The sequence below is a fragment of the Phycodurus eques genome, chromosome 9, assembly GCF_024500275.1.
Source record: "Phycodurus eques isolate BA_2022a chromosome 9, UOR_Pequ_1.1, whole genome shotgun sequence".
NCBI lineage: Eukaryota > Metazoa > Chordata > Actinopteri > Syngnathiformes > Syngnathidae > Phycodurus > Phycodurus eques.
The window spans coordinates 10,529,606-10,556,549 of NC_084533.1; the positions used below are offsets into that span (position 1 = coordinate 10,529,606).

Below are 26,944 nucleotides of genomic sequence, written 5' to 3' on the forward strand. Positions count from 1 at the left end.
TTCCTCCGACCCTTAGACATGCCCCCTAGATACTAAACCTCTGACTGCCGCTTGTTCCTGCTTTTCGTGTCTCCCTTTTCTTTGCTTTCCCTCGGGCTGGCTCTGGGTGGCCTCGGCACGGCTCGGCTGTGCCACCGTCCCTCCCCCCTCCCCTTCCTTTTTTAGAGCACGCAACTTGGTAACCGGCATCTTAGCCTCCGTGGATCACCGCTGCTAAGCTTCCAGAACAGTTGCTGATGAAGTACCAGATACGCTCCCACCTAAACGTGAGTTCTCTGAACTTGCTAGCGGATCCCGGAAACAGGCGGGGAGACAGACGGTCATATTCTCCCAAGGAGGCGTGACGAACAATAATTTTTCTTCTTCCACCTCTTGTTTTTGTTTTATTTTTCTGCATCTTTTTTCCTTTTTCAACCAAACCTGCTTCGTTCTACCTCCTGAGATGTCCGGAGAAAGACCACCCCCACCGACCAACTGACATACGGTCGTGAGTTCCGCGCAATAAATGTTGCTAGGATGTACAATATTAGTGCCTATTAATTTTGGGGAAAATACTAGCTTCACACAAAATCCCAACTTTACTCTTGCTCTTTGCCTCAACGCATTAAACGCTCACAGTTTCAACTTTAGCACCGCAACACACAATTTTCTATTTTATTTTTCGTATGCCTATTTTTCTCTTTCACCATTATTTGTGTTTCCTTGTTGAAGTTAGAGCCCTCTTTGTTTCCCTATAGATCCCTTGTTTGTTGTGTTTTGAGTTGAATAAGAATGCCTCTTTCATTTAGAACTCGTATTTCATAACTTCTAGCAACCTTTAGAATATGAGACTGATAACAGGTTTGTCGTCGCTTTCCCTAAGTTGTATACATATAAAAAGTGACATGGTGCCCTTTATGACGCAAAATAGCTTGATTTATAATGTTAAGCGTCAAATCACGCTAAACCAGAAGCAACGCAAGCGTCGCTGCTTCGACAAAGGTATTTCTTAAATAAATTATGTTTTATCCTAACGTCAATATACGCTATACAGTGAACCTACCACTCATGTTTTTGGGATGTGGGAGGAAACAGGAGTACCTGGAGAAAACCCACGCACGCACGGGGAGAACATGCAAATTCCACACAGGTGAGGCCGGATTTGAACACGGGTCCTTAGAACTGTGATGCGGATGTTACCACATCACAGTGGGTCACCGTGCCCAAAGCAACATTTTCATGAAAAATATGCCCCTAAAATTCTCAGACAGAAGTCTCAGTAGACCCAAATTTAGCCAGCAGAATCATCAGTCTCAAATTTGGCTTTTAGCAACTACTTTCATTTGTAAATGTGTGTTGGTATGACAGTTCAACTCTTTGAATCCTTGAAGCAGAAAAGACTCAATTTTGTCCAGCGTTAGCATATGTTTCAGTGTCTTGATAGTTTGAAATGATAGCCAGGAGTCATGAAGATGACTGAGAAGTGTTTTAAACTGTGAGAGACTCGACATAATACAAATAAGTCATATATGTTCATTTTGCTCATAGAGGTTGTGCTTTACGAGAAAGGTATAACTCAACAGAACAGAGGACAGAAGTAGCTCGACTAGCATGAACTTACGTTGCGGTGGAAATTTCTTGCCGATGCTACTTTGTCATTTATTTTGTGCTGAATGACTTGGGGAACACATGCAAACACTCAACCAGATGGTCGTCCACTCGTCTTTAATTCGCTACCGAATTGGTTATCACTCAGTTCCATTTTAGAATCACCAAGTCTACGGCTATGTTTGGTGTTAACCATGCAAAGAAGGATTGATCATAAAATTATTGTTCAATGTTGACAATTGTCGACTGTTTTTAGGTCATAGCGGAGAGAAAAAAAAAACTTTTCATACACCCCAAACCACAGGATAATTGTTCAGAATATTCTTTAGAGACATTTGCTAATAACACCTTTGCTGACTTTGGTTGTAAGAGAAGAATCAGGCTGAAAATCTGCAAGATTATATTAAAGAAATGTCTTGGCACTGTTACTCATTTTACCACTGATTTCCTGCTTTTGGCTTAATAGAACTCTCTGTCGTCAGGCAGCTTTTTGCAAAAAAATGACTTTGGCTAATCTATGACTTGTTTTGAGCATTTGTGTCCATCTATTTTTGCTGTTTGACAAGAAGAAGCATTGAGTGAACAGGTCAACTGCGGCCACCTAGCTTCAGTAGCTGGTTAGCTGTTATGTGCTTGTCATGTGATCTAAAAGTAGAGTGTTTTTATGTGTTTTATGATTTAAGGATTTCCATGAAAATAGCGGTTGATTTCATTTTTATACTTGTGTGACATTTAATGTTAGAAATGTCAACTATACTAATCTTTGATTGATTTACTTATGCCTATATATTGAGTGTGACAGTTTGGTGTTCTCAAAGGGAAGTCTTTCTTAGAAGGTCAACCAGATAGACTGTATTTAAAACATGTCAAGTCCATGTTGTTCCCTTTTATCCTTAACTCTGTCCCCCTCACGGCTTCTGCAAACATTCGCGGGAGCAGTACGAGAAGCTGTCCATCATGCACAAGAACATGCAGAAGCTCTACGAGAATACAGGTAGTTACTTCGCATTCGACCCGCAAGTCCTCAGTGTGGAGGACTTCTTCGGAGACCTGTCCAACTTCCGCATCCTCTTTTTGGTGAGTGAACAATAACTTACAAAGTTAATTGTGTATGACAACTAATAATATCTTAGCACAATGCATATGTGTTGCACAATGTACAGTAGTTTCACGAAAAGAATTGTGAATGAAAACAATTTGAAAGGACTTGAACACACTATTGAATCAATCTAAGCTTCTTATTGTGTATAAAATTAAGCAAGTTGCGTATAAACTCAGTAAATTCTTTTGAGACTTTAGTTGGAACAAATGCAATTATTTTCCAAATGTACTAGTTTCCTGTCACATAACTCTACTTGTTCAAGCTCTGTGTGCATACGCAAACTCACACACTCCAACCATCCATCCATCCATCCATTTTCAACACCGCTCATCCTGGTTAGGGTCGCAGCGCGCTGGAGCCTATCCCAGCTAACTTCGGGCGAAAGGCAGACTACACCCTGAACTGGTCGCCAGTCAGTCACAGGGCACATATAGACACGGACAACCATTCACACTCACATTCACACCGTCACTGAGTGGGAACTGAACCCATGCTGCCCGCACCAAAGTCAGGTGAGTGTACCACTACACCATCAGTGACTTCACACTCCAACCAACACTACAAAACTTCAAACCTAATATGTAGCCATAAAAACACTAAATGTTGTCATAAATTCAAAGCAGTAAGAGTAGAAAAAGATCGAAACAGCAGCACTACCTTTGCACATAAACAGTTGCTGAAATGAATTGAAGAGTGAGCGCATGTTGCACGATATTCGAAGAAGTACCTTTAACAACAAGCGTTCAGTAGATTCTGATGGAGTCGCTCCACATTGTGTGTGATTTCACGCCTAATTCTTTGAATTTTGTTTTAAACTTCCGTTTCACACAACATGAATTGTAATATATTTGTTATATGGTTTATTATTATTTCAGAAGTCCCTCATTTCATCCACATTTCAGTAAATAAACGTCTGATGGCCACAATTTGCGGGAAAACATTGTAAGCTTTTATTCTTCCCACAATGGTAAAATTTGTTTTTTCACAGCAGTAACACACGAGAGGAATAAGAATATGTATGAAAACAAATATCTATGTACTTATTTACAACATGAGGCAATGGGACTCAAATATTAGCAGTGAAGAGGCAGCGGAAGGTGAATAGATAAATAGTTGAGCATGATTTTCAGTAAAGTACATAGTACATCATTGCAGAACAAAAACAAAAACTCAAATAATTATTCCCTTGGTTGACATATATTTGATCTCCTCAATGGCATTGGCACCATCCCAAAATTGTCAGGAAGGAAGCAATGGCGTCCAGAAGACGCGCTGCCATGCTGTCTTCACTCCCCATTAAGAACGTCAAGGTCGTCTTGTCTGAATCCTTCTCTTCACTCTGATCCCCATCTGAAACCCCCCAACCCCCGCCCCCCCAACTCCCCTACCCACCATCAAAGTGTAACTGCACACAACACTCTGCTCCCTCAAGGCTTCCTGTGTTGCACATCTCTAAAAGAGGAATCCACTCAATAAAATAAATTATTCTCTCAAGCAAATAGCTGCATGTGATTTTTTTTATTACTAATTTAAACTTCTCTGCTATGAATAAGGTGAGGAAACGTGAGCAGGCCATGGGGTTACGTTGTGACTGAAATATGCTGAAATAGGGTCGCGGGCTGCTGGAGCCTATCCCAGGCAGGGGGTACACCCTGAACTGGTTGCCAGCCAATCGCAGGTTGTTTTAGTTGTATTTTTATGAAACAAATAGAAGCGAAAGAAAATAAATCTGCTTCATTATTTCTCTGTATTTTTTTAATAACATTTTACATTTTAAAATATAATTACATTTTGATAAACATTAAATATTAGTCACTTATATGTGTGTTAATTTCAATTTTATTCAAAACAAATTTCAAAGGTGAAATAAAACAATTGAAAAATTAAATGAATATGCACAAAGGTGGAAAAAATAAAATCCCGGACCATCAATTTGATTTTTATATAGTTTTATTGAATGTTTAAAAATGTTAAAAAAAAAGGGAAACATGGCAAATAGTGATAAATAAATACATACATACATAAAAAAATAATAAATAAAATAGAATACATGTTAACAACAATATTACCAATATTCATGGATCATTGCATGTATTATTTTTTTTTTTCCATTTTATTTCGATAAAATTCCCAAGGTGAAAGAAAATAAATAGAAATACACAAAAAAAGAAAATGGATCATAAAAAAAAAAATCATTTGCATTGGCATGCTGCATGCTGTAGTCATAAAGCGAAGACCTGGGATGGGCAACTTAAATGATGGAGGGGGCCACAATTCTTTTTCAGTGCTACTAGAGGGCCACATAGGACTGACTATGCACTTCCTATCCAGATGTATGACAAAAATGCCATTTTAAGCATGGTCACACGTGCGTATGTCTGTTATTATTGAACCAATGAACATCATAGTATTTTAATACATTTCATGCTCAAATGCATGTATAAAAGATCCCCTCCTCAACAACAAAGGGTTTCAAGGAAGCAAAAAATGCTGCATTTCTCCCTAAAAAGGACGTCAATTATTATCGTTCAAGTGTTTTTTTTTTCACCGTAGTTCATTGAATGTGTCTCTTAAAAGTCCCATATTTTACCAAACCAACGTTTTCTAGTATTAGGGATATTATATTGGCTCTATGGTGTCTTGGTAAACATGTGAAATATGAATTGAAATTGTCCACGCATTCCTGAGTTCCAAACATTTTTCTGCCGAGAGGCCTGAAATAAGGTAATCTGAATTTCACGAGCTCACTACGTCACTAGCGAAGATCTCTGCCTACCCCTCTGCTCCCGAGCCACCACTGTCAACGTAACAAACACGTGTGCTCTCACAAATAGTGAAGGTTGGGTCTTCTACATGGAGGCAACCAATCAGAAGAAAGGAGGCGGTCTTACCCAAATACGGACAATACGGATACAAAACTGGGTCAAAAAGAAGTAGCTCTTCAGAGGGGCCTTTTCTGGACACTAGTATGACATAACCAAGTTTTTTTTACTTTTTTTTTATTGACATTGACACTTTTATACTAAGTCCATGTCCGAGAGGCACTCTATCAAGGTCTAACTAGCCAAATATGGGACCTTTCAATAAAGCTACAACACCTAAGTTCTGTTGCACCCCCCCCCCCCCCCCCCCCCCCCCCCAGGCTGGAATTCAGTATTACAACAACATAAACTGTCACTTTGGTACGACATATGGGGTCTCTTTTATGTCATGATTCTCCAACATTCTATAACGTCTTTATTCGGTTTTGAAGGACTGTCAGTGGGGGGAAAATATGGATTCCTCAGAAGACGCATTTGTTGTAAATTCACTGTTATTGCTGTATTTTGTGCATGCATTGCTCGGATGTTGCTGAACTTCATTTATTTTAAGTCAGGCACCTTGTTGGGCAGCTCAGGGGTCCTCAAAAAGAGTATTTGTACATTAGCAGCAATTATTATTATTATTGTTTTTTTTTTGTTTACACACTAATTATTGTATGATTGGTTTCTGCCACAGAAATGCAAAATAATATGTTTAGAAAAGACAAATAGCTGTTCTCCACCCACTGCTAGGTAAAATTCAAGATTTCCACTACGTAATTTTGGGTGTGTTACCAAGTGGACCAGCGCGGGAAATGAATTGGGCATTCACTAAATATAGACATCCATCCATTCTCTTATCCAGTTCAGGGTCACGGGGTGCTGGTCCCTATCCCAGCTGACTTCGGGCTAAAGCCGGACTACACCCTGAACTGCTCACCAGCCATTCACAGGGCACATATAAAGACGGACAACCATTCTGCTTCACATTCACACCCGCACTGAAGTCAGGCGAATGCACCACTGCACCTCACAAAATATTTAAAAAATTCAATACTAATAATATACATCAAGATGATAGAGGAGCTGATAGACTTAATCAGCATTGTGTCATCACCTCTAGTAATGGCTTGGATGAAAAGGACTTTTTTTTTGTTAAAAAAAAGCTACATACTGCAGGTTAAACTGTCAGCTAATATTTGTGTTGCATTTTGTATGCATGAAACCTTGACTGTGAGTTGTGTGCGATATAGTAACCCTGGTCACTTCTGTTGTATGTATCATACAATGACTGCCCTGCAGCATTTGCCGTTTGCTCAACTTTACTAAGCAACTGAAAGCCCCAGCAACTGATCTCTGCCTCCATTCCTCTAGGTTCATTAAAGAGCCTCCGCATTTATGGTGCCGAGTTGGTATTAAATTAATCTCTTACCATCGTCAAGTCAAGTTCTTATGGACAGACTGCCACCCAAGTGGCTCATCTTATCTGGATGTATTTCAATAAATTCTTCGTTAGCAAAGGTGATAATTAAAATTAGGAATGCTACATTTGGACTGTTGAGCCATGTTTTGGCTCAACAGTCCAAATGTAGTGTTGACACTGCAGTCCTTACAAAACCGCATGCAACCAATAATAGAATTCATTCACTTCATTTTCCTTCTGTTTCATGCTCTCTCCCATCCGTCTCTGTGCGGCCAGAGAAATCTTTGATTTCAATGCGCACACACTAGTCTGAATTTGTTAATTTAATGCGTCTGCCATATTCAGGAGGCGAGCGTATTGCAGTGGCGGGGTCTGCCTGTGTAATCCTGACCAGGAGCATTGGGGGATGAGGATTTTTCCCATTAATGAGTTATCAAAGTGGAGCAGATGGGCTGGGATGAGCCAACAGTCTTTCTTGTTAATTGAGTGACTTTCTAATAAGTCCAAAAGAACCAGAGTGGGTTTTCAAAGTAGTTAGAGCATCTCGCACAGATTAAAATTATGATTTCTGTGTTTTGGTGTATTCACTCCATGCCCCATTCCATGCTGATCTGCACATTTCAAAGCTGGCTAATTCCTTCACAATATGATCGCGTTGAAGATGATCCCGCCACACATGCACGCGCACACACACACACACACACAGACATCCTGGCTCATGGCATAAGAAACAGATTTCTAATAAACACATTTTCTGCTTAAAGACTAGGCGCTTTCGAGTTTGTAAAAATTCAAATGCGCTATAGCGGTGACACTGGGTTGAGATCACTGGTGCGATGAAGCAGTTGGAATTTAATCCCTCAATGGACAAGTAGGAAGGAGATGTACTGTGCGGGGTCAAGGAAGCAAAGCATTTCATGAATTATTGAAGGAATTGACTTGAACAAAAGCCCTTGTTGGTTGTTTGGTAGACCTTTAGGTGGCTCAGCCCTCAGCTCAGAAAACAAGCAGTCCTTCGGATCATCGTCAAAAAGGCCGCAAGTGCAAATGTTGACAAGTCTAAGGGGCATCTAGGTTCTACTTTTACTTACTTCTTCGTCTACATTCGCAAGTTCTGCCATCTATTGAGACGACGGCCCTCTTCCACCTCATTCCGCTTCTTTCCAAAGGAGTGGACCCGAGAGCACAGAACTTGTCATAAACACAGCCTCTGGGAAATTTCTTGACACAAATCACTTTGGCAGCTTTGGGAGGTTATCACAAGGGACACATCTTTGTCTTTTATACTTTAACCATAAATCTGACCTTTTCTTCAATCCCACGTATTTACCTCCATCAAGTTGTGCTATTTTTGCAACCGCAGGTGAGTGTCTGTTTGAGCAGGATTATGTAAACGCGACAGATCTTATTTTGCCATTATGTTTAGGGATAGCTGTGTTTAACCTTGTAACACCAAAAAAACGCTGCAGTTGTTCTTTTGCATCAGCTGAGATACAATTGAGGTCCCATGTGTCAGCAGAATCACAGAGAAACAATCCGCGGAACTGTACCTGTACAGTTTATATTTACTGTCGATGACATCGAGGCCATTCCAGGTATTCCAAAAGTTTCCTACACAATAGGATAGTTGACTGGAGTCTACAGCACTGTGACCGACACACCTCTTGTAGCTACTTGATCCCTTGAAGCAGTGTTCCTCAATCCTTTCCACATAAAAGGACCAATGACCAATAGCTTTCCCCCGCAGGTATGTCTACTCATGCTACAGTACGCAGTGAGTGGACCTAAGATCCAAGGGAAAATACAGTCTAAAAGTCACACAATATCGAAGATAAGTTACATTTACTTTACAACTTATTTTTGGACTTTTGGAGTATTAACTATGCTAAAATGTTATTTAAAACAAATTGTATGTCTAAAATCATGGTTTGGTAAGGTCGCGGTTAAGTTCACACTGGCGACATGTGAAACATAAAATTGTTTATCTGTTGTGTAAACAGAAAGCGATATAATTACATTTAAAATGAAACAAAACTGTAAAATGTTTCTAGTAAGTTAAACAACTAGAGAAATAAAAGTATGTATACAATAAAGTAACCAATAGATATTTAACAATATATAACAGCTTAAATGTGTCAGGTGTGCGTAAAATCGCTTGTGGTGGATTCCCTTGCAAACTCAACAATGTAGGGCAAGTTTTATAGCGTTTATAAAACAAGTAACAGAAAAGAACAGTAGTACTTACTGATAACACGGAAAATGCAAAGTAACTACTGGCGGAAGCAAGAGAACACAGGAACAAGCACAAGCATATCAAAAGCTGTGGCAATGTCGACTAGCAAGAAACAATTACTCGGCATCTTCCTCCCATCTCTCCTAAATCTCTTGGATTGTACCATTTGCGACCTCAAAGCGTTGTAGGCGAATGTAAACAACAAAGATGGGTGAATGTAAATAATTTTTTTTTTTGTTTTGTTCCTCAAAACCCATTTTGACCTCCAGCAAGAGGTAGATTTTTTTTTCTCCAACTTTGTGACTTGGACCCCCCCAGTTTGAGTGGCGTTCCAGTGCACATTTCCTGGTCGGAGGTCAGAAAACTCAGACTTGCTGCTTTTCTGGAATTTAGCATTATGTGCAGTTTTTTCTTAAAAAAGAAATGTGCCTCCCATCAGTACGAGCAACGCTGTTTCATCCAGTTCCTCCATTTTGGTAGCCGAGCTCTGACGTTTGTGCCAGTGTAATCAGTGTACCAGGAAATGTGTAGCAACCACGAAGTGGGCAAGTACTTGAATGAAGAGTTCACGTTTTACGTCACAAATACACAGAAATCTGATCCGGTTGTTTTGCAAGACTTAATGCATTTATTGTCTTGACATTCAATCGACGACCTGCATAGATGTAAAACTTAAACACAGACTCATTTTGACCTATGTTAGCCATAAAACAGTAGAAAAACAATTATTCTGATGGCATGGGACCTTTAAGGTAAAACTTAAACGAGGTCACACACTCATTTTGACCTATGTTAGCCATAAAACAGTAGAAAAAAAATGATTCTGATGGCATGGGACCTTTAAGGTCTTTGTCCCTGTGTGGATATGCAAACTGTAATATGGCTTTATTATGTTTCTTCCGGAGTAATGGCTTTTTCTCTGGGAGGGTGGCCTTTCAGCCCATGTCGGTACAGTACTCGTTTCACTGTGGATAATGACACACTCAAACCAGCTTCAGCCACCATCTTCACAAGGTGTTTTGATTTTGTTCTTGGGTTGATGTGTACATTTCAGACCGAAGCACGTTGATCTCTGTGACACAGAACCCGTCTCCTTCCAGAGTATATATGATGGGTGGACATTCCCATGGTGTTTCTACTTGCCTATAATTCTTGAAACAGATGAGCGTAGCATCTTCACACATTTTGAAATTGCACCCAAGGATGAACCAGACTTGTGCAAATCCACAATTCGCTCCGTGATATATTGGCTGATTTCTTTTGACTTTCCCATGATCTGACACAAAGAAGCAGTGTGTTTCAGTTGTGCCTAGAAGCTTCCAAAGAAATGACATCTAGGTTTTCTCAAATTGTTTAAAAGCATAGTAATCTTACTAAACTTCTAACTTTGAAGAAAGTCAGTAAGAAGAAAGAAAATTCAGTCCTTATTCTGGCATTTAGCAAATAGAAATATTTTTGGTAATCCTAATTGACCTAAAACATGAAATGTTTAGTCTGATTTCATGTCAGACAGAGAGAAACAAAGCATGTCTTTTTAAATCCTGTATTTAAACATATGGTCTTTAACTCAACATTTTTTGTTTTCATTTTTAAATCAATACATCCAAAGTAGAATGAATGTGTTAGAATATTACATTTCAATAAGGTTTAAAAATACTCTGATCTTATTATTTATGAGCATAACTTGTTTATCATGTGCCCCCTACAACATATTGTGTTGCCAAGACTCTTAACATAAAATAGGGATAATCCAAAAGGCTATTAAATAGAAAAATATCAGTCCTAATGGTAAGCGTTGCTCTGGGTAATTACAGGTTCCATTTGATTCGAGTAATGTCGCAATGTTGCATAAGCATGTTTACAATCACAATTAGTTGGTTCAATTAGATCACTTTTGCTGAATTTTTTTTTTCTTCTGTAATCTGCATAATTTATAAATCAACTTCTGTTGCGGTTTGTCTTTTGTGCGAAGCGGTGATGCAGACACAACACAATGCATTCTAGATGAGGGCATAAATTGGGTTGACGCGTTGGCTGTCACTGCTGCCCATGAGTGCCCCTAAATTAGCTGTTTCCTAGCTCCTTGTACAATATTGGGCAGTGTACATCAGCATTATGTGCACTAAATCGACCATATAGATCATAATTACCACATTTTCTCAAATAGTAGTGTCAGCCTAATAGATGCTGTCCCCACTTGAATCACCAGATGTGTCTTCCCCTTAAGGCATACAGTAAATGCCTTCCTGAAATAGATGCCTTCTTTTTCGCATCAGAAAAGAAAAGAGGGTATTAACTGTAGTTATTCCTGTTTAGACAATTGTGTTGTAAAAACATTGGCGCCCATTTGAACTCAGTTGCTAACCAAAACAGTAGCGCCTACTGATGCATGTAAATAGTCTCCTCAGATTTTCTTTTTTCATAATGAAGTGACCTGCGCAGTTGGAGATGATCTTATGGAGACAACATCTTTAAGGAGAATTAGAATTCCAGTTGACGTGCAGCAATGTTGTGTGCATTCCATGCAGAATTAGCTCTTGCCGTTTCATTGCATTTCTCCATAATAGTCATTTTTATTTCATTGTAAAGTCTAATTTCCCTCAAAGGCCTCTCTGGAATAGACACCTTCCCCCATGTGCAGTTGAGTAAATAAACACCCCCAGCCATTATTGCTGAAATACAGGGTGCAGTTTTCTCATTCTTGATAAATGGGGCAATAAAATGCTTGTTTATTCACTTAGATACTCAATATCATAGTTTCGTGGCACATGTATGTGTGTGTCTACGTGTGTGTGATTGCCCTTGTCAACCAACAAGGAGATACTGATATGAAGGGTACGTGTCCTTGAACATGATGTCAAAGCTCTTGTATTGACTAGCATGATGAGGCACTCATTCCATGCTTTTTGCAATCCTTGTAATCCTCGTCTTAGCTGCTAACGCGCACATATATCAGGACCAGGGGCCCCGAGATGCAAGTGTCATCACACATATCACTCACCCCAATTTTGTAATTGCATTGCATTACATTTTAAATGCAAACCGAGGTATCGTTTCCCGTTAAAATGATTGGAAATGCATTTATCCCATTTTAGGCCCAGAGGGAAGTTATAGTTATCTTTTTTTTCCCCATCGGTGTTGTGTGGTTAAAATTAACTACTCTACAAGATAGAAATAACTGAAAATACACTTTATGATTAATTAACACGGTGTGTTCGCTAGCAAATCAGTGCGCATAAAGTACTGTTTGGTTCAGGGATGGCGTTACATTGTGGTGGCCATTTGGGTTAGCGGTATCCATGGTGCTTGTAAACATGGCCATGTAGTCATGTTAGAGAAAGATGGCATGTTAAAATGCAAGAAAGGGAAGACGCTTTACAGGGAAACAGATCTCGAAGGTGGAGCTTGGTCAGACTATCACCTATTGTATCTCAGTGTGGCTAACCCTCGCTGATTGGGACTGGTGGGGCATTGAGCGGCTAGCTCGTGACAGCGAGCTACCTAGCAGCTCTCAGTATGATTCAAAATAAAATTATATAAAAATATATTTAAACTACAACCAACATTTTGAACACATTATAAAACAAATAACTGACTGACTGGCAAATTTGAGCATAAAACAGCAAATATGTTGATACATATTTTGGATCTCCTTAGATTGTCCTGGCGCACCCACCCGCGAGCTGACACAAAAATGCACGTACTGTAGCTGTGAAGGGTGCTGTCTTAGTTTGCACCAGCTCAGGCCCGTGATGAGAAGCAAACACATCTTGTTTGCCTCCAAAGGTCACACAGTTGCATCTTGCACTGTGTTGGCACAAGAACAAACTGACACATTTGTAAAGGCTGAATTGCTCCTGTTGATTATCTGGCTGCCTCTGACTCCTTCCTGACATTTGGGCCGGTCACGAAGGAGCAGCGGGATGAGATCTCCTCACTCCACCGAGAACGCTTGACGCTCTGCAACGGCTGTTCCACTTCTTTCTTTTTTTCCACACATAGTAGCATGGTCCACTGCATTACAACATGTGTCGGTATCATTTTTGACGATATTAATAGTTCATGGCCTCGCAAACTCCTGCAAGAGTTTCATGAATAATATTATTTCTAAGGTGATAAAACCTTTAGCACTTTTCTTCTCTTTAACTGTCATACAAGTGTAAATATTAAGGGGGAACTTATCCCTTTTTCCTTCTTCTTTTTTTTGTTGCAAGAATACATTGTATGGGCCAGCACTCATCCAAACACAGTACTCTGATTAATATTGCATTTGTGGAATAAGATTTGCAGTGAATGGAATAATTCATCAACATACGGGCAAATACAGTAGATTGTTGCCTTTTTTATAGCGTAGTTGAGTAAACCTGGTTTGTTAAAAAGGGATCAGTAGAAACTGCAAATGTGCCAGGCTGTCACCATCAAAGGTAAATGTGCAGATTCATTTTCACTTATTAAACTGTCTTTGAAAGGTTTTCTGCCGGCTTTTACAGAACCCTCAATGGTCAGTTTCCTTTGGTATCATTTTATTGTACTGTTAGGTGACAGCAGTCTGCTGACTCCCTTTTAATGTCCTTCACACGAAATTAAAATCTAAATGTGACAGAGCCTTGCATTCCATTGCCACCAAATTGTGGAATGCACTTGCTTTTGAGCAAAGAGCTGCCTCTTCAGTGGACATTTATAATAAGCAGTTAAAACACATCTGTTTAGGCAAGCGTTTAAGTAAAACTAGATTTGTTTGTTTTTTAAATTGTTTTGTTTGTTTGATTTTTTTTGTGTTAACTGTAAAATGTCAATGTTGTGTTATATTTTATAACTGTAATGTATGACTGTACTATAACTATGTGAAGCACTTAGATTTTCATCACTTCATATCACATTTTCCCCACACGCAATTGGGAGATTTTCTTTATATTCCAATGAAACCAAGGTTCAACTTTTATGCCATACGGTTTGTTTGGCACAAGCAAAACACTGTTCATTACCAAAAGAAGATCACGCCTTCAGTGAAGCATGCTTGTGGCAGCATTACGCTTGGGGGCTGTTTTTCTTCAGCTGGACTTGGGGCCTTAGACAAGGTGGAGGTAATTATAAACAGTGAAATACCACAAAACCTTCAGGCTTCTGCTAGAAAGCAAACAAAATGTCAGGAATAGCCTAATACAATAGTTGAACCTTATTCGGAGTTAAGCAGAGGCAATTTAAATAGTGGCAGCATGAGTTTAAATGTGATTGGCTAATTCTGAACCAAGCCACAACCCAGTTCTAGGAGGGTGTGCGTAGAATGTGTATATCCACTGTACTTATTTACTTACTTACTTATTTTAAAATATCAAAACAGTAACACAGTCCAACTGAACTTAACATCCTAAGCTTTTGTAGAGTAGGCTGATGTCTCATGCTACCCTGACTGGCATGATGGTGGTCCGTTTGAAATAAGTACTGCAAAAAAATGTTTTAATAAATTAAAAAAGCCAAAGAAAATGCTAAACGCTTGGCGTGAATTCTCTGAAGGAAGCTCTAAATAATAATAATAATAATAATAAATTAATAAATAAAAATATCAGCCAAAATTTGAATTTGACTTGAGAGATTCCACTGTTTGTAGAAAACACAAGGATTGCTTGGACCTTTGTGGGTTTATTAGTGGGTTTGATAATTAGAGAGAGACCGATGTGTGTTTTTCAGGTCCGATATTGATTATTTGTAGTCAAGGAAGCCGATAACCAATATTTGGAGCCGATATTCATTTGCAGTAAAGGGGAAAATATTGGCCGCAAAGTTTTGAATAATAGAAACTCCAACACTTTGTTTAAATGCCCTTTAAGCAAGTTTATTAAACTTTTTTTTTTTTTGCAACAGGTTGGACAATAGACATCTTTGTTTTAAAATTCCAACAAAAAGTGCAGTGAGCTCCCAGGCTCAGAACCATGTCTTATAAAGTTCAATGAAAACTTAAATAAATAAATAGCTCCCTAAAGTTTTTTTCTTTATAGTAAACCAAGTTTTCCAAAATTTCAATATAACCAAAATGTTAATATTTCACTTATCTTTGTTTTAAGTTAAAACAAAAACAAAAAAAGTGCATGGTGTTCCCAGGGTGAGCAGCATCTCTTATAAAGTTAAGTGGACATTTTTATATGAAGTTTACCCAGTTTTAAAGTGATCTTTTATTCGATTTAAGATGCCGTTGTGTGTCAAAATGCCGAATACCGGCGCCGATAATCAGCCCGTCTGATAATCTGTCTCTATTTTTAATCGCCGCGGTGACAATAATATGCCCTCAAAACTATAATGTTTTTGGATTCATTATTGCCTGTGTTTGAGCTCTCCTCCGTCATGGAAAAAAATGTAAAGTAGAACAGATGCCTTATAGATTATAACCTTGTATTTCCCGACCCCCAAAAAATGTACTCATACACTTGAAATGATTTATTGTTTATTCCGGCAGCTTATCGTCAACCCTTCTCGGAATACAAATTTTACGCTGATGGCAAGTTGCTGCTTCTGAAAACGACACTCAAAGAGCGGTGGCAGAAGTAGGAATTAATGTGTGTGTGTGTGTGTGTGTGTTGCCTCATCAGGAAGCCGTGAAAGAGAACCACAAGAAGAGGGAGATGGAGGAGAAGATCAAGAGAGCCAGGCTGGCGAAGGAAAAAGCTGAGCGCGAGAAGCAGGAGCGCCAGCAGAAGAAGAAAAAGCTGATTGACATGAACAAAGGTGTGTCACTTCGCCACAAAGTCGTCGGCGGGGCATGCAGGAGGAGCGAATGGGGTGGGGTTGGGGGCTTGTGTGGAGTCTTTAAAGTGAATTACAATTGCAATGGTATTGGGAGTACACCAATCATGGCTTCCTAATTGAGAGAAGACCTTTGCATATCTGCACTTTGTAAAATGCTCCTTCTGTTAAACGGTTAAATGCAGAAAGGCAATAAAAAATTACCAATCATGCATCCTAACAGCATTAAGTTTGCTATTATAACCCCTGGCAAAAATGATGGAATCACCACTCCTTTAGGATGATCATTTAAGTGTTTAATTTTGGAGAGAATAGGCAAATTACAGCTATTCCATAAAACCATTTATATTGAGAATTATCATCATTTTGGCTTTAAGAAACACACAAAAAAAACCAAGGAAGAAAATTGTTGTCAGTCACAATTTCTTATGAGCAAGTAAAGGAAAATCAATATGGAAATTATGCAGTCATAAAAAACACACCAAACATAATCTACAACACTACAACACTAGTACTTTGTTGCACAACCTCTGGATTTTGTAACAGTTTACAGTCTCTCAAGCATGGATTTAGCCAATGACAAATAACATTCTTCATCAATCTGACTCTAACTTCCTCTGATTGTTGTTACCAGCTCAGCTTTACAGGTTGCAGCCTTGTCATTGACCATTTTCTTTAATTTCCACCACAGATTTTCAATTGCATTGAGATCTACACTATTTGCAGGCCATGACATCGACATTATGTCTTTCATGAAGGAAAGATTTTTGCGATTTTTGCTCTGTGGCGAGATACAGTATCATCTTGAAAAAATATGTCATTACCAAACATCCTTTTAACAAGTGGAATCAGAAAAGTGTCCAATAATCTCTATGTAAACTTGTGCTTTTATTGAATATGTAATGGCTGCCATCTCCCCTGTGCCTTACCTTACATGCAGCCCCATATCATCAATGACTGGAATTTCATGTTTTCTTTTGGCTGTCATGTTCCAGCATCATCACCTTGCCCAGTGCAGATTCGCGATTCATCACTGAATATCATTTTTATCCAGTCAGCCACAGTCCATGATTGCTTTTCTTTAGCCCACTGTAGTCTTGCTTTAAGTTTGACGCTTCAAGGTCTTCATTGGTCTACTAAGAAACTTTCCTTTTACAACTTTCCCATTTTGTTTGTCCTTGGTCCAGAATTTAGACACTGCTGTTTGGGAACAGACAACATCTTTTGCAACCATCCATGATGTTTTCCTTCTTGAAGACGTTTTTATAATTCTCTCCTTTGTTTCAATCGACATCTCTCCTGTTGGAGCCATGATTCGTGTCAATCCACTTGGTGGAACAGCTCTCCGAGGTGTGAGCACTCGTATTTAACTGCTGACTAATTACTAGATTCAATTTAAAGTAGGGATTTGTTTTAGAACTGAAAATTACAAAATGATTCCATAATTCTTCACAATTGAGCGATTCAATTTTTTCTTTGCTCTCAAAGAAAAATTGTGACTGACTGCAAAATGTTTCTTTCCTGCTTTTTTTTTTTTTTTTTTTTTAAACCAGTAGGGTGTTATTCTGAACCAACAATGTTTTTCGGAACATCCGTGATTTCCCTTTTTTCTCCAAAATTTACAGTACATGATCATCCTCCAGGAGTGGTGATTCCATAAGTTTTCTACGATTGTGCCACTATTTAGCACCAAATTGTCCAAGCCTCTTACCCCTTGCAGTTGACTGTCTTGAAATTTCTCACAGACGTCTGGGTCTTTGTGTTCCACAAAGAAGCCTCTTGGACCAAAGAAGTCTGTTATTACAGACAAATTTTTGGGGGGTTGCTCCTTAACTGAAAACACAAAGAAAAATCATTGCTGTTTTAAGGGTTTGGATTAGGGGCAACATGGTGATCAAGTGGTTTGCACATATGCCTCACAGTTCTACGTTTGGAGGTTCAAATCAAGGCTCCCTTTTCTAGTTTACATGTTCTCCCTTATACTTGCATGGTGTTTTTTCTGCAGGTCCCCTGGCCTCCTCCCACCTTCCAAAAACATGTTTCCTAAGTTAATTGACATTATCCTCTGATGTGACTGTGAGTGTAAATGGTTGAGCACAGAACAGAGCACAGAAGTCTAAAGTCGAAGTCTAACCAAGTCTGACTTGGATTCCTTTTAATTTTTGAGTGTTTGTGACATATCTTGTGATCTCAACAAAATTAATACCGTTCTACTAAGTCTTGATAAAGTTATGACTTTTTTTTTTCCCTCATACATTCAAAGACATTCAAAAGTCAGTGAATCATTTCATTTAAGCTGACCTTCTTAATGGAATCATGATTGTTATGATGAGCATCTTTTATGGCATATATACAGTAACTAAAGCTGCTTTCATAATGGCCTTCAATGGCCGGCTTCTTCCTGGCATTTTTCCCAACTCCCTGTGCTGTGTGTAAGGTACCGATGCGGTCTGCTTCCAGCTTCTGATTGTATTTACAGTGTGAGGTTTACTGCCCATGTTTCTGTGTGTAGAAAGCAATTGTCACCGTCCCAGCCACACATCTAATTAACATACATGCAAATCAGTCACCTTTCGGCGAAATTTGCCGTTTTTGAACTCAAAATAGGCCATTTCCGTGAATCGTATAGATCCGATGAGTTTTTCTTGGGGGGTGTTGGGAAGGTCGTCGTTTCCATGAAGGCAACGACGCGCTACTCGTATTTTAATTTAGACGGACAAAAACAACCCTTATAACTTGAGAAAACTGCAGATGTTTTGTTGTAGTTTTGGCTGTGCATACACACACACACACACATGTACGCACATACACACAGAGCAATATCAGAATTTGCACATTCACATTTTATTTTGTTATTTTTATTTAATTGAGGTTCATGCTGTGGTTAAAAAAAAGAGTTATATTTGAGTAATTATTTCACTGTGTACTTTTTACTCTGACTCAAGTAATTATTTGGGCTACTTTTTAATTTTACTTGAGTCACATTATTGTCAAGTAGCAGTACTCTTACTTGAGTACAATATTTGGCTACTCTACCCACCTCTGGGGTGGACATGCTCTATTGCTACTCTTATGTTTAAGCAACATTTTTGCTCATCTGATCAGCCAGTGTCGTATTTGTTGCACTGGTCTTTTGTATTTTCGCGTTGAGGTGCTGCGGGTTGGTACCCTGATTGTGGTCCCAACGGAATCGCGAAACGCACGTAAAATCGGCGACAAGAGCTGATCCGCTAGTACATCTTGTATTAATTAGGAAACACACCTACAATTATCTAATTAGTTTTACGGATGTTAATGTATTAAGCGAGGGAGTGATGTTAGGGATTATGTCACAATACAAAATGAACTAACTTCAAATTCAGAAATGGCCAATAAAAATGGAAAAATACTGTACTTCATATTTTCCTGGAGGATGCATTTGGGATCAGCCTTTGAAGTTGGTAATAGTGGAAAATGAACTGAAACAGACAATGATTTTAGTAAATTATTTTCCAGAATGAGAATGCTTAAAGAGAGGATGCTATTCATGTTGCACATCTCAAGCAGGCATCAGGTGCAAAAAAAAAAAGCAAAGAAATGAGGCAAATTTAAAAGCGCACTGCTTCCTTACACAAATGCCACATTGTGCACATTCCTGTCAAAGCAAAACTCTGGTCAATTACAAACCACAGTTGAGTGCACGTTGAACACTGCACAGGCAATGTCGAAAGCGAGGCACCCACATATCGACAACAAGGCCGAATCCCCTCACTTAAAAGGCCCGATTGGTGGACGTCTCTGAAACATTATTGTGAGCGATTATCCTGTGGTGCTTGGAAAATAGTCGGGGGTCGATGATGGTAAATGTTAAACCTGTTCAGTATTTACGAATCCAGTTTGCAGAGCTTAAAACACAAACGGTTCTTCAATGTTTTTTTCTACTACTACAACTATTTCATCCTCTACATTTTCAGGCGGTCGAGTTGCTCTGTGGCACCATGCTGTCTCTCCTTTTATTTTATTGTTTATATTATTTTATTAAATACATTTTTTTTAGCTTTGACCCGGAGGATGCCCCCATACCCCCCTACAAAGTTTTTTTTTTTTTTTTTTTGTCGCCTTTTTCATGCCTTTGGTGTTTGCATGTCTGAATTATCTGAATTTTTAAAGCCACAGCGGCTGTATAAACACGCACAGACAAAGCACATTACCACTACCATTATGCCTCCGATGTACCAGTTTGCCAAGAAGGCTGTGTGAGCATGGTTATAAACAACTTAAACAACTGTGCAGTACCATCTGTTCTGGTTTTTTACGGTCATGCAGTTCTAGTTTGTCGAAACTGAAGGACAATCATTGCCCAGATTATTTATGTATTGGGCCATTCATCCATCCATCCAATTTCAGAGCCGCTTCTCCTCACTAGGGTCGCGGGAGTGCTGGAGCCTATCCTAGCTATCATCGGGCAGGAGGCGGGGTACACCATGAACTGGTTGCCAACCAATCGCAGGGCACATATAAACAAACAACCATTCGCACTCACATTCACATTCACACCTACGGGCAATTCAGAGGTGTCAATTAACCTACCATGCATGTTTTGGGATGTGGGAGGAAACCGGAGTGCCCGGAGAAAACCCACGCAGGCGCGGGGAGAACATGCAAACTCCACACAGGCGGGGCCGGGGATTGAACCCCACTCCTCAGAACTGTGAGGCAGACGCTCTAACCAGTCGGTCACCGTGCCGCCTTGGTCCATTCACATATTTGTAAAGCTAAAGCAGGATTAATCATAAAAAACATTTTTGGTTGACAAAAATATTTTCCAGGCAAGGTGCTAATTTGCCACAACTCTTCGACCAATGTGTCCAATCATTACATAACTAGCACTGCTCTTCAGGACTCAATGCTGTTCGAGCATGGCCACTAGGGCGTCGCATATGCGTCTTCCTGATTTTCAAGGAGATTTATGTCACCCAGTCGCGATGCAACACAATGCTAATAGAGCATTCTGGTCTAAGATTGCACAAGTGTGCTGTATTTATGGTGACTTATTGCAATTATTCCTTAACATCCCCAGAGCAACCCACCCACCCACTGCTGCACCCCACCCGAGGCAATGCCAGTAATCCGTGTATTGATCAGCATGAGTTGCTTCAACATGAAAAATAAGAGCAGCAGAGTGGAATGCTTGTGTCGAGCTCTGCCAATGACATTGAGAGGGAATTTCAAGCCCGAAGGCTCTTTGCGAGCACTCACTCTGCTCTTTTGTCCTTTTTTTGGGGGGAAGGGATTTCCACAATTCACTAGCTACTAAATGTCAGCTTCCAGCCAATGACCTCACAGCCATATGGGGAAGTGTGACAAGACAGTCTTCAGTATGCCGCAAATCCTCCCAGATAATTGATGCATGCAACACTGTTTCTTTTTTTTTCCCCGAGCAGTGACCTCTTTGAAAGCTTCACTTTTAATAATCCAACACGGATGTGTGAGAAGGAGTCTGTCGAGCGCTCTTTTCTCATTCGGGCAAACCAGATGGAGAAGGGTAGAGAAGGAGCTATAATATTAAATATTTCTGCCAGAGCAGATTTTGATCTGACTTTGTGAATGCCATAATATGACTCAAATGAATAAAACATAAGGATGACATGGGCAACGTCGCCTGCAGGAGATTGCGATGCGAGGATTGTCCTCCACACTGAAAAAAAAAGGCTACCTTGTTGCAGTGTCCTGATCATTGTGACCTTGGTACTCGAGATATCCATATTTTTAAATTAGAGATGCCAGGCTGTCATTATTTATAGAACCTTGAATAGTTTGTTTTTCTTTCATAGTGCGTCTGCATACCAAAGGTAGTTTGAGAAAGGACATTCTCTTTGCTCATTAGCTATACAAATATTAGTGGTTAGTGGCAGTGAGTTTTTGTTGTTGTTGTTTTTTTAACCTACAATACGGAGTGGAAATTGCATTTTGCTGCATTCACAAAATAATTTTGCAAAGCGCAACCTATTATAGTTATTATACTTATATATTGCCAAAACATTTTTTTGAATGGGGAAACTTTTTTTTCTTATCTTTCATCCATCCATCCATTTTCTATACCGCTTATCCTCACTAGGGTCACGGGCGTGCTGGAGACTGTCCCAGTTATCTTCGGGCGAGAGGCGGGGTATACCCTGAACCTGTCGCCAGCCAATCGCAGGGGACGTAGAAACAAATGGGCAATTTAGTCTTCAGTCAACCTACCCATGCATGTTTTTGGGATGTGGTAGGAAAACCGGAGTACCCGGAGAAAACCGGAGTACCCGGAGAAAACCCACGCAGGCACAGGGAGAGCATGCAAACTCCACACAGGCGGGTCCGAGATTTGAACCCCGGTGCTCAGAACTGTGAGGCAGATGTGCTAACCAGTCGTTCACCGTGCCGCCCCTATTTTTATTATTAAATAAAAAATTCCTGACCACAGAAATTTTGCTTTTCATTGGATAGCAACAATACTACATCTTAATGATTGTATCAGTCCATCCAATGACAGTAATTAAAAGCCCATCTACCATCAAAATGTATTCACTGCAAAGCATACTGTTTTGCTTGATAGCTTAAGTGAAACATTGTTGTCAGAAAAGCTATAATTTGCACAATTTATTTTGTGGCGGCACGGTAGACGACTGGTTAGAGCGTCAGCCTCACAGTTCTGAGGACCGGGGTTCAATCCCCGGCCCCACCTGTGTGGAGTTTGCATGTTCTCCCCATGCCTGCGTGGGTTTTCTCCAGGCACTCTGGTTTCCTCCCACATCCCAAAAACATGCATTAATTGGAGACTCTAAATTGCCCGTAGGTGTGAATGTGAGTGCGAATGGTTGTTTGTTTGTATGTGCCCTGCGATTGGTTGGCAACCAGTTCAGGGTGTACCCCACCTCCTGCCCAATGATAGCTGGGATAGGCTCCAGCACGCCAGCGACCCTAGTGAGGAGAAACGGCTCTGAAAATAGATGAATGGATGGATGGAATTTCTTTTGTGTTGTTATTGCAAATTATTAGCTATATAGCACTTGCATATTTTGTATTATATTTTCATATGAAATAATGCAGTATTTTTATAAATTGCACCGTCCAAGAACTGAACCCTTGTCATTTATTTTGCGATGAAATAATTAGGGATGTTCCATCCATCCATTGATTTTCCTTTTACCCCCTTATCCTCACTAGGGTCGCGGGCTGCTGGAGCTATCGTCGGGCGGTAGACGGGGGTACACCCTGAACCGGTCGTAGGGATGTTCCATAGTAATCAATTCATTAATTGTAAAGGATTATGTCACTTATGTGGAGCTGATTGATTGATTGATTGATTGATTGATTGAGGCAAAATTAATACTTGTTCATGACCAAGAGAGGGGAAGTTGAGTCAGTCTTAACTAGTTTGCTGTCTGAAGAAACAAAAATGAGAGTCAAGTTCTCTGGGCAGTATTTTTCTGCTTAATATGACACTAGTATGGAAACAAGAATTCAAAACATTCAGAGAGTATTTTTCACCTCCCATTGAAGTTGAATTAAAAATAGTAATATTAATAACATAAATATAAAAATATTGTCTAAACAATTACTGTAAGAATTATAAACAATACAAGAATGGGTTGTTGGTTTATGTCTCTATTGATGCCCTTCTGATAGAGAGAGAGAGAGAGAGAGAGAGAGAGATAGATAGATGATCGATCCATCGAGCCATCGATAGATGGTGGGAAAGATACTGTCGAGGGATAGATAGAAAGATAGAGGACTATAGAGATTCAATGTTTACAAATCTATTTGCATGAACAAATGGCATAAACATATGGTCACTATATAATATGAAATACACTTCCCATTGGGTTGCTGTGATTAAACTTATTGCTTAAAAACCTTTCAATACATCATCGAATTGTGTTTAATGCCATTTCAAGAGGCTGTTTTTATTTTACTTAGAAGGGATAGAGTTTATGCCATTTCGCAAATTACAACCAAATCCTCTTTACTTGCAACTGATTAATGAATTGCATAATTAATGAGGGCTTATTTCATTTTGCCTCAGCAGTGACTTTTGGTTGGGAGAAGGGGGATGCTTTTTAGAAAACTGAAGCAATAAAATATTGCTTTTGCTCATTTCCCATGCAGCTGAAGAAATGTGATAATAACAAGTCATGTCTGCACTGTATGCAAACGTATTTATTAATTTATTTAAACAAGCATGACTGATAGATGAGACGCAAGCGGCCCTAAAAATATTTCCCCTAATGTTGGAAATTGCTTATGAAGCCATTACCCAGTCATCCCATTTGTTTTAATTCTCACTAAGCGGGTTCCCTCATTCTCTTGAACTGACCAGATGTTCAACATTTACCTGATCACTTCACTTGCATGGAAATAGCTGTTGAAAAAAACCTAGTCACAGAAGAATTGGGGGTGGGGGGACCTAAAACATGGTTATTTTCTTGTTTGTTTGTTTTTTTATTTTATTTTGTGTAGCAACACATGATCGAGTGTCACATGGAGCATGTGTCAAAAGCCTGAGCGGGGTCAAGCCAAGTGGGCTGTCTTTTCTTAAGGCCTCTTATGAGAAGCAGCAGGCCCTTTAGGCTGCATGCTCGGCGAACATCGGCGAGGTCAGAACCCTCGTCTGGGGCAAGTGTCTTCACCCGCATGTCAACTTTGTACCTCAGTCGAAACCACTAAGCTTTGAATAGCACCGCTGAGCCGGAAACGCTTTTGACTGGAATGGAGCTTGAGGCGCGGAGGGATAAACAAACAACCAAAGAGGGGAACAACTAAGTTTTGGAATCCATTTTATAGAGCAACAGCCCTCTCGTAATAAATCAAAATAAGAATACATTTTGAACAAACGTCATTTAATAGGGCTATATAATGGATAATTTAATGAGCCAATTGTTACCAAATTTGAAGTGAGTATTAAAGACGGATATGCGATGCTTCATTGTTAATTCTTCATGCTATGCTCACAACAACAAAACTGTCCATTGAGAAATTGTCTGTTCAATACTTTAACAAGTGATTTTTTTTTATATACATAACATTAGAAATTGCTACTGTTCTAACATTAAAAAGTATTGCCTAGAGACAGCGGTTCATTTGCTTGAGTCCAAAAATTCAAGTCAAGACAGAATGGCAGGAACACTCTTAAAGGAAGGCTGGGGAGGTTTAGAAACAGCCAAGTAACAATAAAGAAAATAATCTTGGGACTCCTACATAGTTTCTTTTCCTCCGATTTATTATTCTGAGCAGCCTCTTTGATATGTTTTTATTTAAATGTAGACATTACATTTGATGAGAGGGAAGTATGGAATATATATTTGTTTTTGCAGTGAAATGGAGTTGACCTATTTTATTATTTAATTTTTGGGACTAATGGAATGTAATTGAGGAGGTTTATATTTTAATGGGAGATAGAATTGTTATACCCTCGCCGTGTAATATGCATTCACCCATGACTTTCAACTCACTAGTACACCACTAAATAGTGATCCTGTTAAAATATGCTCAAACAATTCAGCGGAGGAGAGGGGGCAGCGGCGACTCCTGGAGATCTGACTCACTCCGCCGCGAGCCAGGACGCTGGCTTATCAAAGCGGAGGTCCACAGCAACCGATCCCGGCCTGTGGGTCTGCGTTTGCTGGTACAGAGGCTGGCGTGAACAACAAGGCGTTTCTATCTCGCCCAGTCGATTGTGAAGCGACGCTTTGACAGGCGTAGTATGTCGTAGCAAGTAGCAACACTAACAAACTCTTCTCAGCGCTGCGGTCACGGGGGCCAGTCAGCCAAAAAGTGTATTTCTTTAGACGTACACACGTAGTCACATGGGCTACGCGTTCAGTCGGGTGCGTTTACACTCAAATGAGGAAGTGAAGCAATCTTGTAGCCTGGGTAACCGGCTTGTGTTCGTATAGATGGCACAAAACTACATTTTAAGCACAACGGCTCATTATATTATGGCGAGACAAGGCCACGATGATATCGAGGCACTTTTAATTTCGCAATATCGTAAATATTGTGACATCCCTAACATACGACAATATTTTTTTTTTCCTACGCTTGCCCATCGGGAATGTTTTATGTTTTGTTAGCATTCCCATGACTATTTTTAACTTGCCACGGGCAATCTGAAATAACTTCGAACCCTGCATGACCACCAGGGATGTAAACAAAACACCAAGGTCACGATTTAATACGTATCACGATTTATGACCCACAGTTTGATACACGATTTTATTTTATTACCTTCTTTTTTTTTGTTAAAAAAAGAAGAGATAAAAATGGTAAAAAACTAGGCTAGTTATTTAGAAAACTTAGAGGGATGTAAAAAAAGAGAAAATCAGCAAAAACTGGGCTAGTTATTTTGAATACTCCATTATACATGACTGTATGAAAATAAAAAGTCTTAAGACTTCCGGTCTGTGCTGTAAACCAGAAATTAAATAAAAATGTAAAAATAAACATAAGACTAATAATAATACAAACTGTCTCACTCCTGCCAGGAGTCGCCACACTGCATGTTCAGCGCTCTCTGTACAGCCAGGTTAACAGTGTGCGCAAAGCATATCACATCCAGCCACTTCCATAGGATAGCATTAGCAAAGTTTTTAGCATTGTCCATGGTCACAAATGAACGAGGAACAAGGGCGTTTTACTTGCTGATTTTCCACTTGCCACAAGAGCTTCCAGTATTTATGCCACAGAGCCGCTCGGCTGTATGGCTGTTGTGCACAGCGCCATCGAACATCCATCCATAACCTGTGATTGCGATTGATTCAGCCTTTACTTTCCTTTACTTTAGCTGTGTTTCTTACTTCAGCTCTCCTCGCACAGTTCGTTGAACTAGCATTAGTAGCCTAGATAGCCAGTAGCCATAGGTTTGATCACTGTGCGCCACTCACCGGAAAACAGTAGTCCTGTGACATGGAGTCAGAAGAGGCTTGATGAAGAAATCTATCTTCAATATCTTTTGTTACATTAGCATAACAAAAAGTAATAATAATATTAATTATATTGTAGTGTTGGAGGAATTCCCAGCATGCGGAGCAGCATTGTAA

The 26,944-nt window shown here is 39.6% G+C and overlaps 1 protein-coding gene across 5 annotated transcripts in view; it reads left to right on the top strand.

The window, feature by feature from the left end:
* Positions 1-26,944, top strand: part of diaph2 (diaphanous-related formin 2) — a 527,556-nt gene that overhangs the window by 409,162 nt on the left and 91,450 nt on the right. For all 5 annotated transcript variants that reach the window (XM_061686696.1, XM_061686691.1, XM_061686695.1 and 2 more), the window contains 2 exons: positions 2,500-2,664; positions 15,731-15,866. In XM_061686696.1, the coding sequence (XP_061542680.1) occupies positions 2,500-2,664; positions 15,731-15,866 (301 nt within the window). The remainder of the gene's footprint in view (positions 1-2,499; positions 2,665-15,730; positions 15,867-26,944) is intronic.